General features: G+C 37.5%; 1 protein-coding gene across 6 annotated transcripts in view; it reads right to left on the reverse strand.

Moving 5' to 3' along the window:
- LOC109449507 (serpin I2) overlaps positions 1-12656 on the reverse strand; it is a 161162-nt gene that overhangs the window by 43227 nt on the left and 105279 nt on the right. For all 6 annotated transcript variants that reach the window (XM_019735864.2, XM_074327410.1, XM_074327411.1 and 3 more), the window contains one exon: positions 11722-11868. In XM_019735864.2, the coding sequence (XP_019591423.2) occupies positions 11722-11868 (147 nt within the window). The remainder of the gene's footprint in view (positions 1-11721; positions 11869-12656) is intronic.

The following is a 12656-nucleotide window of genomic DNA, read 5'->3' on the forward strand; positions in this document are numbered from 1 at the left end:
AATACCCTAAAGGCTTCCCTTCACACTTAAACCAGGCTACATGGCCCCACATGGCCTGATCCCTAACTCTCCCCCGCCCTGCCCACCTCATCTGGTGCCAGTCTCCATAGCTGTCACTCTGCTCCAGCAGAACTGACCTTCTCTCTGTCCCTGGAACATGTCAACCTTATTCCCACCTTAGCAGCTTTACACTTCTGTGCTCTTTCCTTTGAATATTCTGCCACCTGTTCTTTGGGGGCTGCTTCCTTCTTTCAGGGTTCAGCTCAAAAATCAGAGAGACATTCACTGATGTTCATCCTAGCACATCCTTTCACATTATCTTGTATCATTTTCTTCATACCTATTATCAATTCCACTATCCAAACTTAACTTCTTCTTATATGTAGTTACTTATTCATTGTCTATCTCTCGCCTGGATGCTAAATGCAACGAAAGCAAAGAATTTGTTTCCCTTTATACTCCACATACTCTTAGCACCAAGCATGGTGTCTGGTACGTGGAAGGTGTTCAGCAAATATCTTTGGTGAATAAATGAACAAATAAAGGAAGATACCCCCAAGCATGCAAAGGGGTGGGCTCAGTCCCCACACTTTAGAATTTTTCATTCCAGAGACCCAAGGGCTTGCTCATGGTGAAAGGAGGGTGGTTCTCCATGTCATATATCGGAATATCCATCCACTCACCTCAATTCCTGATCATAAGCATCCACATCTAGTGTTGTTGGTAACTGTTTATTTTCATTATTTCATAACTAGGAAAATATGATATTTATATTCATCACTTCATTTGATAGTTGGCTGCCTGACAAGATTTGTTATAATGATAACCAAAAGGTGCTTTTAAAGCAATGAAAATAAAAAATGTAATGGTCATGAAGCTATTAAAACATTTTCACTAAAATAAAATGATTCAGTGATTTTAATGGAGCAAAGTTAATCTTTTGTCATCTGATCCTTCCCTCGCCCCCCAATTGGCCACTATCACATGAAAAACAGTGGCAAACCAAGCAGAGGCAGCCTGGTAAAAAGGGACTTGGTGACTATGTCAATATAGCACTGCAATAACCAGCCATTGTTATCCTATGAGTGCACAGTATTCTGAAAACCTTCTCTCTAATTCTTATCTTCTAAGTCATCTAGATAAATGCTTCTCAAACTTTAATGTGCATGAAAAATCACCTAGAAATCATGTTAAAATGCAGATTGTGATTCAATAGATTTGACTTGAGGCCTGTAATGCTACATTTCTAACGTGCTTTCGGGTGATGCCCATGCTATTATCCACTGTACACATTTTGACGTCATGGTTCTAATTCTAAATCTAGACTCTAGGTCAGTATTGCCAAGCTGTCATTCAACTTCCAGCATCATCTAGTAAGAGTCAGGTGACAAAGCAACAGAGTGGTGAAGATTAATTACAATGCTGTAATAGTCTACAAACGACTCTTGAATGATTGTTATTCACGACCTATTGAGCCTTTTCTTTCTTTTCTTTTTAAAGACTATTTTTAATAGTATTTTTAGATTTACAACAAAGTAGAAAGGCAGGTACAGAGATTTATCATATTCTCCCTGTTCCCACACAAGAATAGCCTCCTGGAACCTCCCCGGAATGGTTCCTTTTTTACCAAGGATGAATCTTAATCATCCCAAGTGCATAGCTTACCCAAGGGTTCTCTCTTGGTGTTGGACATTTTTGGGGTTTGGGTAAAGGATAATGATATATGTCCATTATCATATTACCATACAGAGTATTTTCACTGTCCTAAACAATTCTCTGTGCTCCTCCTGCTCATCTCTTTTCCCCACTCCCTAGTAACCTCTGATTTTTTTACTGTCTCCATAGTTTTACCCTTTCCAGAATGTCATATAGTTGAAATCATACAGTATATACCTTTTCACGTTGGCTTTTCTTACTTAGTAATAGTCATTTAAGATTCTTCCATATCTTTCCATAGCTTGACAGCTCTTTTTTAAAAATGCTGAATGATATTCCATTGTCTGAATGAACCATAGTTTATTTATTCATTCACCTACTGAAGGATGTTTTGGTGGCTTCCAAGTTTTGATAATTATGAATAAAGCTGTGATAAACATTCATTTGCCGTCTTTCGTGTGACATAAGTTTTCAACTCCTTTGGATAAATACCAAGGAACATGATTGCTGGTTTGACAAGAGCATGCATAGTTTTGTGAGAAACCACCAAAATGTCTTCCCACGTGGCTGCATGATTTTGCATTCCCACCATCAATATATGAGAGTTCCTGTTGCTCCACCTCCTCACCACCATTTGGTGCTGTTGGTGTTCCAGATTCTGTCCATTCTAACAGGTGTGTGAAGGTATCTCATTGTAATTTTACTTTGCATTTCCATGATGACATATGATATGGAACATCTACTGAACCTTTTAAAAAAAATGTTTTTCATAGGTTAATGACTTCTGTTTTGCATGACCCAAATTTTGGTAGGTGTGTATGACTTTTAAGATTATTTGGTGTTATCATGTAAACACAGATATAAAATAATAGGAAGGATTTTTACTTCTAAAATCTCTCTGAGCTTTGTGCTCATTCTGGATCTTTAATTATTTAAATTTTACTGGAGTGAATCATATGTAGTAATCTCTCATTTCTTACTTAAAATGAACACATCTATAAATATTTTCTTCTTGTGTTTTAATCGTTTGCTCAAGTAAGAAGGGTTTTATAACATCAATGATTCTTTACTGGTACTAGATTTAAGATTATATTCTAAAGCAAAGATATATTAAACTAGAATTGACTGAAAACCTATACGTATATTTTTCACCTATAATTTAAGACCTACAGAGAGAAATTCTGTGTGTCAATGGAAAACCATATATTGTCTCTAGCACACCCTTCCAGGTGGTCAGATTCTAGCTGAGTTCACTATTTCTGAACTATTTTGTCCCCTCTCTGTAAATTGCAGGTTATCAATAGATATGTGGTAGAGTCTAATCTGCATAATCAGGTAGAGTTTCAATTGACTTCCTCCCCTTCTTTGGAAATATATAATACCGGTTTGGCACCTACCTGCAAACTGGATTGGAAACTGTTAACCTTGAACAACCTATCAAAATTTAGAAAATTTTTAATTCTTCCACTTCCCTTCATTATCTGACTACAATTCTCCAAACTAACTTTCCCACTTCTCACACCTGCCTCCAACTGAGAAAACCTGACAGCCCAAATCCCTGTCCAGATGCTATGTTGCCTTGCAGATATCCTTTTCTCTCAGGATGTCCAGGACTCCCAAACAACTGACCATTGCCATCACCTTGCCACATATCATTCAACTCGTTATGCAGGAGTGATGCCAACAAGAATCCCTGAAAAACAACTTCTTAGATGCTGCTTTGCCGCACCCAGATTTATGATCACTTCTGAGTTGTTCAGTGATTGATGATATTTATCCATCATGAACAAAAATGGGGGGATTGATAATGTTAAACTTTACCTGAGCCTTATGCTCCTGGAAAGCAGAGAGTTAAGAATCCTGCCACCCTTTTTTGTTTCGGAAACAGATCCCATGTTTCCCGAAAATAAGACCTAGCTGGACTACCAGCTCTAATGTGGCTTTTGGAGCAAAAATTAATATGACCTGGTATTATATTATTATGCTATATTATAGTACGTTATATTATAGTACGTTATATTATATTATATTATATTATATTATATTATATTATATTATATTATATTATATTATATTATATTATATTATATTATATTATATTATATTATAGACCCGGTCTTACTTTACAGTAAAAAAAGATTGGGTCTTATATTAATTGTTGCTCCAAAAGACGCATTAGAGCTGATGGTCCAGCTAGGTCTTGTTTTTGGGGAAACAGCAACAGCAAAGCACCACTCTGCTCTCTTGTATTCTGAGGTAAGACTCTCTCTACCCTTCCTCACACGCCTAATAAGACTTGTGGATTCACTGACCTGCCTCTATAAGCTCAGGCCCCCTTCCTTTTCTTTGAGATGTTCCTTTTTAATGAATATTCTCTCTATTGCAGTAGTCTGAATGAAATCACCTGTTTAATTGTTCCATTCATTTTGTCTTGACAGAAAAACAACAACAAAACAATTCACCTGAGGTTATCACTAATGCAGCATTTTCTCTGCACTGGAAGTTTTAAAGATTTACAGATACAATGTGAATTCATTATCGAAACCTGACCCAGAGACACTTCTAAGTAGTTTCCTGGTTTTTGAATCAAGCATATCAAAGAAGGGTTTCAAGCTATTTGAGAATCCGCGGGGAACAACTTGGAAGCTGAAGAGAGAGTGTGAAAAGATGTCTCAACTTGAAAGGGAAAGAAAGAGAATACAAAAGGACATTAAAAACCCAGCAGGTAAGAATAAAAAGTCACCTGGGGATTAGGAAGTGTTTGAAAACTGTCCCTAGTTCCAAAGGGATAGATAGTAATAGAACATTGAAAGTAAGTCTGGCACAATGCTTCTCATCATACAATTTCCAAATACCCTTCTGCACACTGTAATTATGGAGATTGAAGAAGTGTATGCAAAATGCAGTGTGAAGACTTTAGGGACACTAATGATAGCATGGAGGGGCAATATATTAGTAATGGAGACTTCTTAAAACTCTCTTTTGTAATAACTATTTTTAAGTTCAGCAATTATTGTCCTGAAAAGATGAACGATTTTAAATAAAAGTGATAAAAATAGATAATATTATAGGAAAATGGTTGGTTTTAAAATCAGCATAAAAATAGGCTGCCTAGGGAATGTGATTTGTGTACTATTTGAACAAGGAAGGCTGCACTTAGAAATATTAATAACATGGTCACCTGAATAACATGGACACTTCTCCTCTAGGGTCCACCTTCTACTACCTATGTGAAATTAGGTAAATTACAGTGTTTCCTCGAAAATAAGACCTAGTTGGACAATCAGCTCTAATGCATCTTTTGGAGCAAAAATTAATATAAGACCCGGTATTATATTATATTATATTATGCTATATTATATTATATTACATTATACTATACTATACTATATTATATTATATTATAAACCTGCTCTTATATTAATTTTTGCTCCAAAAGATGCATTAGAGCTGATTGTCAGGCTAGGTCTTATTTTGGGGGAAACACGGTATTTAAACCCTTTATGCTTACGCTGCAGACTCTAGGTGCCTATGCCACAGAGTCTATGCCACAGATTCTTCATATAGAAAATAGGGACAATAATAATTCCTATTCATAGAGCCGCTTAGTAGAATAATAATAAAATATCCATAAAGAAAATGTATCAAACTCTCATTAGGTGTCAGGCCCTGTACTAAGGACTTCACATGGGTTATTTTATTTCATGTTCACAGCAACATTATGAGAATGGTAAATAACATGATGCCCATTCTTCACTGAAAAAACTAAGGCACAGATAGTTGCATTGACCTGCTCAAGGTCATATAGCTAGCAAGTGATAGAGTCTTGATTTGAACCCAGGCTAATGCTTTATTGCTTTGAGTGTTTCATGTTTTATTCCCTCTATAAATGGAAATTCCCAAGAGACAACCATAATCAATAACTTAGTAGAAATAATGACTGCAATTTCAAAGGTTAAAAACTAATGTAAAGAACCAGAAGTGGGTAAAAAGCACTAAGAGCCAGGTAAGATGATAAGATACCAGTTATCAATGTACTGGCCCTCAGCTCCAAAGCCACTCTTTCTTTACTGCTTGCTCTGTGATGATGGACTGGAGCCCCGTAAATAATGTCTCCTTTGCCAGCTGGTGCGATGTTGAGCTCTGTCACTAGAGGGCACTGTAGGGACACTGAAGGAGAAGGGATTTCTCTTTCAAGTGAGTGCTCTTCTCAGGAGGCTCCCGCAGTGCGTTTTCTCCAGCAATAGGCTCCTACAGCATGACTTCTCCAGTACCAGGCTCCTACAGTGGCTTTACCAGCTCCAGGCTCCTGTGATGCAGCTATGGCTTCTCCAGAGCCCAGAGCCAGCAGCTTCTGTTGTCACCCTCTCAGGGCTTTACAGCATAGTGTCATCTGTCTGCCACAACCAGTGAACGAATTTCTATAACACCCTGAGAGGCAAGTAGAGGACCCCCAGTGTGATTCCTCCCCTGCACTCCCGTGATGGCTTCTCAGTGAGTTCTAGACACAGCACCTCCCTGAGTATGGCTTCCCCTGGCACCCCTGAAAGCAGACTTCCAGCAAGTTCCACCTGCTAGGTGAACATCGCCCTTGGTCTCTCTGTCTCAGGCCTGGGAGTAGTGGCCGCTCTTTAGCTCTGCTATTCCTGTGTTCTTTAAAGTTATCTTTTCTTCTTATAGCCAATTTTCTATAATGTCCATGTATTACATCTAAATCAGAAAAAAAGTGAACTTAAAAATAAAATTAATTCTAAAACATGTCCATCTTGACTATAGTTGCTGTTCAGTTGTCACTCTTGGTCTTTCCTTCCTACTATAGTCAGTTCTTGGGAAAACATTAGCCTTTCTTGGTAGATGTCCCACAGGCACCTCTGTCAATATAATCTAAAAACTGACTCTGTAAACTACCTTCTCTGGGGGGGTGGGAGATGAGGGTAAGAGGGATCAAATATATGGTGATGGCAGGAGAACTGACTCTGGGTGGTGAACACACAATGGGATTTATAGATGATGTAATGCAGAATTGTACACCTGAAATCTATGTAATTTTACTAACAATTGTCATCCCAATAAATTTAAAAAATAAATTAAAAAAAAAAACAAATAACTACCTTCTCCTCCTGTATTTCCTCTCTCAAAAAGTCTTTTTTTGACATAGTTATCCAACCTAGAAACCTGATAATTACGTCTTCACTTCTCATCAGGGGACATATTCCTTTATTTTTCCTTAATATTTCTCAAATTAGTTACTTCCTTTTTGGGGCCTCCTTGTCTTCAGAATAATAATAGATACTATTTAATGAATGCTAAGTATGTGCTACTCATTGTGCGAAAATTAACCCACACAACTCCAAGAAGCAGATATCTTTAGTCCCATTTACAGATGAGGAAATTGAGACTTAGTAGCTTATGTAAGTTGTCCAGATATAAACAACTTGTAGAAGGTAAACTGAGGATCCAAAAGCAGGTAGCTGGCTGCAAACATGTCCCCACTACTATAATATGCTGCCTTCAGTTTAACCTCAGTATAATGCATCCACTACACAATTTCCAGAAAGCTTTCTGAAATGCAAATGTGGTCATGCCACTTTCCTGTTTTAAACATTTCAACAGGAATTTTATTCTGGATTGGATTTAATAGGTAATAGCAGGCCATTCTTTTCATTGCACTAGATAGGGGAAAAACATAGGTAAATTCAGAAATAAATCTTTAAAGCCATCAGAGGACTGTAGAAGCAAAGATTATCAAATTAAAATTCTAGAGATTACAGAACCTTTCTTAGATGAGCTGAGATTGCCAAATATTTTCTTCCCTTTGGGGATTTATCATTTCTGGGTATTTCTGAGAAACAGGCCTACCGCAGACAGAGAGACTATTCTAAGGGAAAATAAAACTAGAAAAGTTTTTGATGACTCTGTGGGTTGGTGTGATATACTAGAATCTAGAGAAATTCCGTCACTATGGCCATTGCTCCCCATTCTGAGTACTGGGATAGTGTGGGGGACTCTAGATTGGACTGATGAGGCAGAGAACGGTTTCCTACAGTTTTTCAGGACTTAGGAGACAATATCCCACAAAGGGAGAGGCCCAAAACATTTCAAGTCAGCAGCAGAGTAAATCTAACGAAAGCTGTAGCCCAGCACTGACCAAGCTCAATTTCTATTGGATTAACGTGATCTGCCCCTCATGCTCTCTGTCGAACTAAGGAAAGGGTGAACTTTCTCTGGGAGAAAATAACATTAATTTCAGTATCTATGGATCTTTTATATATAATTTATGTCATACAATAAAAAAAATTGTACAAAAATTACAGCACTTACAAAGAAGGAAAATGTGACCAATAACCAAGAGGGAAAAATAGGCAGTAGAAGCAAAACCAAGGGTCATCTAGATATTTATATATCTGAAATTGGAAACTAATCACGTGGGTTTAAAAGTAGACTGGCAAAAGACAGGATTAGTGAATGTAAACACAAGTCAATATAAAATATCCAAAATGAAACCCAGAAAAGAAAATGGAAAGAGAAGAACATATGAAACACTTGCGATATGATGAGAAAGTCTAATGTGCATGTAATTGAATCCCAGAAAGACAAGAGAGTGGGAATTGGAAAGAAACAATATTTCAAAAGATAATGGCTGAGAATTGTCCAAAATTGAAGAAAGGTACATTCAAGAATTCCTATCAACCCCACGCAGTATAAATATAGAGAAAATAAATATTTAAACACATCATGATAGAATTGCTGAAAAACAAGGATAAAGAGAAAAATCTTTAAAGCAGTCAAGAAAAAAAAAAAGATATTACATTCAAACAAGCAACGATATTAAGAGTAGATTTTTCAATAGGAACGATGGAAATAAAGAAACAATGGGATGTTATCTTTAAGGAGTAGAAACAAAGAAAAGAAAAATCCTGCTATCCAGAGTTTTAAACCCAGTGAAAATATTCTTCCAAACACAAAATGAAATACATGCATTTTTCAGACACACAGAAGCTGGGAAAATAACTCACCAGCAGATCCACATTACAAGAAAAATTGTAGGAAATTCTTCAGACTGAAGGAAAATAATCTCAGATGGAAACAGTACCACAAGAAGAAATAAAGAACACAAGAAAGAATACTGCAACCTCTAGAGTAATCACTAAAAGAATAATACAAAGAAATATAAAAACTGAAAAATTAAAAAGAGATAAAATGGGATCATTTAGAATGCTTGATTAAAACATTTTAATGATTCCTCATTCCTGGCAAAATAAATGTCCAAGTCCTTAGCACACAGAAAAAAACTAAGGGCTCCATGATCTGGCCTCATTTACCTATCTAGCCTTAATTCTCCATCATGCCTCTTCTAGTCCCCAGCTATTTGGAACTACATGTAATTCCCTAGCACACATGTTACTCATACCACCCGACATTTGTGTATGCTATTCCATTGCCAGAAATATCATCCCTATTTTTTCTTACCTGACTGATACCAACTTAACATTTAATATGCAGCTCAGTCATAATCTGGTTTCTCCAAACACCATCTGCAAATCTCCATGTGGTCTCAATACCCAGTGCTTATCTCTATTATAGCCCTAATACATAATTATTTGTTTCCTTATCTGTCTATTTCACCAACTAGTCTAGTCTCCAAGATTTTGGAAGGCTGGGTATCTACATGTGAGCTCTGTGTCTCCAGCATCCAGTACAGAGCCTAGCACAGAGAAGGTATTCAATGTCCACCTTAGGAAAAGCTGAATACATACATGAGGAAACATTATTTCAGTGTCTGCTAGTTGAAGGGTCTATGATACTATGCCAAGCATGTTACAATTCTCTTCCATCCTCCAAACCTTCATTTCTAAGTAGCATACCTCAAACTCAACACATTCCAGACTCAACTCTACTCCTATGTGTCAAACTCAGTTAAACTGTCACCATCTGAAGTCAGCCATTTCAGTAAACTTGGAATCCCTTGAACATCTACCCTCCATCATCCTTGAGGTCTTTCCTTACATTATTTCCTTGATGTTGACTTGCTTTATTCCTCCCTTACCCTTTTAATGCCTACTCATTCTAAGTCCTAGCTCTAATATGACTTCCACTGTGAATTCCTTCCTCTGTCCCAGCCAGAGTTAATAAATATGGTTTCTTCCTTGGTGCTTCCAAAGAACGTCATCTGCGGTATTATGTGTTGTGCATTCTGATGTCCTCAACAGTTTGTATCTGTCTCTCCCTCAAGTTGACAAAACTACAGAAAAAAAATAAAAAAGAAACTATTTTCACTTTCAGAGAAGGGAAAGGGAGAAATGCTGAAGAAAATTTTAAAAAAGAAAAAGACAAGAGAAAAACACATCTTTTTAAAACTGAGAATTACAGGAAATGTTTGTATTAAGAAATCCAGAGGGGAAAATATATTTGAAAATGTATTAGTCTTTTAGGTATTTTAGGTATTTGCATTCAGCCAGCCACCTCACCTCCCCCTGTCCAGTAGGACACATCCTCCCTGTCCAGTAGGACAATTCATCCGTGGATGGAGGAGAATATATAGGGCCCCTCTCATAAGCAGGCATTCACATGGCTGAGGAGAGGTGATGGCGGTCCTGACTGTTGACCTCTCCCACCTCCTCCTCTCCAGCTTCTGAATGCTCCCTGTTGCCCATTCCTCTTGCCTCAGTTCTGATTCCTGGTCCATCTTAGTTTCCTTCTTTGTGCATGTTCTGTGTCTGGACTATCTTTCCATTTTATCCTGGCTCTCTGGCGCTCTTCTTAGTGTATGTTCCCCAGACTCTCTTTCATCTCTGATTCAGGAAGACCAGATAAGTATTCCCCATATTTATCCCTAAACATGAATCATCCTGGTGAAAAAGAATAGAATGATAGACTGGAAGCCCTGTCGGATGCACTGAAGTTTACTTGGAGCCCTGAAGTTTGTGGATTCATGTTTTTAAAAGAAATGAGCAGAAACCATAGATGACCCTCATGAGAGCAAACAAATGATGACAAATTTAGAAAAGAGAAACTCTGAGGAAAAGCAAAGGAAGCTGATGATAATTAGACTGGAAACTGTGGCAATGAGGAATGACAGCTGTACCTTGCTTACAAATGGAATTTCAAAAAAAAAAATTTGACCAGCTGTTTTCCCTTTCCATAGGGAACCAACCAAAGACGAGAGGCCTAAACTTCCTCAAGCATGGATGAAAAGAAACGCCTCCCTCCTACAAGGTTATTCTTTCTCAAGGATGATGTTGAATCCCCATCTCAGAGGATTTGAAAAGTTTAGAAACCACAGATCTCAGAAGATGGTTCGAGTGTACTTCTGATCTTCTGACTGTTACAAGTTGAAACTTGCACTTTTCATTAATTATTTTAAATAAGCTCCCTGCAGTGTCCATATGCTTTCTGAGTGCTTCACTGAGAATCAGGTTGTGCTGTCTGTGCTCCCACAGGGCCCCTCTATGTGGATAGGATATTTGTACAGAACTTATTCTTCAAATTCTTACAAACTCAGAGGCGTATAACAGCCTGAAAAATAGAGCATTATTCGGCATATCTTGTTTCCAAATCTTGAAAGAGCATTCCCTTTTATTTCCTAAGTTCACCTTTCTGGTCCTCTCATCATATGAGCCTAGCACTGCAGCTGGAAGTCTCTAAGACAATACACTTTAAAGAGCCTCTATTTGTAGTGTTCCACATGAAAAGAACAAAACCAGATTGTCAGAGACTGTTCTAAAGCAGTCTTATGATGTCTCTTTCTCTGGTATTTGTTTTGAAAATTAACATATATGAGGGGAGGGTTTTCCATCCATGGCAATCCATAATGCCTCTTCATGGCATTCTGACTTCAGAAAAGTGACAAAATAAAATATTATTTTTATTCCAGCATGTTGGCTGTCTTTTCTGAGAAAACAGAGCAGCAGCTAAGCTATATAAGTCTTAACAGTCAAACCACACTTCATTTCACTGAAACCTAGAAGGCAAACATGTTACTTTCATGCATTTCTACTTTCTGTTTTTAATTGGTTGAGTTTCATGGGAAGAGATGATGGAAGTATATGATGGCTGAGAACTCACTCTTATAAAGTGATGGAAGCTCTGGAGTCTTGGGACACTCCTCCTCTTGCTCTTCCCTAAAATATTTCTCCTGGTCTAGAAGAAAAGCTGGTTTATTCACTTCAGGTAGCTCTTCCAGGATTCCAATGCTTAATGATCTAAATGTGCCTTCACAAAGCACGTTTTAGAGGACAGAAAAAGAGTATATCATTAATTCCTCAGAAGGAGCTAGCACATTTCCAAGTTAACTTTTTTAAATTTAACCTTCCTGCTACTCAGCTGGGACAGCTGCAGTGATCAGCAAACCCTATAAACACAGCTGTTCATGAAAAATCCACAGTCCTTTTATTCAAAGGGACCAAATGGAACTCAAGGCTCCCCATTCATTTGTTTTTTGTTTTTTTTTAATTTTGTATTCTTTTGCTATTTTCCTTTGAAAATGAGTATTCTGCAGTTTGGGGAAAGCTCCAGTTTCTCTTTTATCTACAAGAAAATTGTATCTTTTGTGATATGGAATCTATTTTTTTAAGCATTTAAGAAAATATCTAAATGTTTGAATTTGCAGGTACTTTTTCATTGTGCTAAAATATAAACCAGAGCTGTGTTATTGTATTTATGATGCACACAATGAGCTGATAGGAAAGAAAGCTCTTTTAATCATGCCCTTCAAAGCAAAGTCTTGGACAAAGTGAAAACGTTTGGATAATGGAATGGAAGTGCACAAATGCTAAATTCAAGATGTGATTTCATGTTTGTTGGACTGTTACCTCTGCAAAGGTAGGAACTGTGCTTTTGTCATAGTGCTGGCTCAGGATCGGGGAAGATACTGAGCACCTGCTATGGGGCAAGTCACAGGCTACATATGTCCATGGTTCTCAAACTTTACCCCACTTAAGAATCACCTGGAGGGCTTGTTAAAACATAAACTCTTATGCACCACGCCATTTCTTATTAGT

This window comes from Rhinolophus sinicus, linkage group LG01, assembly GCF_036562045.2.
Source record: "Rhinolophus sinicus isolate RSC01 linkage group LG01, ASM3656204v1, whole genome shotgun sequence".
NCBI classification, from domain to species: Eukaryota; Metazoa; Chordata; class Mammalia; order Chiroptera; family Rhinolophidae; genus Rhinolophus; species Rhinolophus sinicus.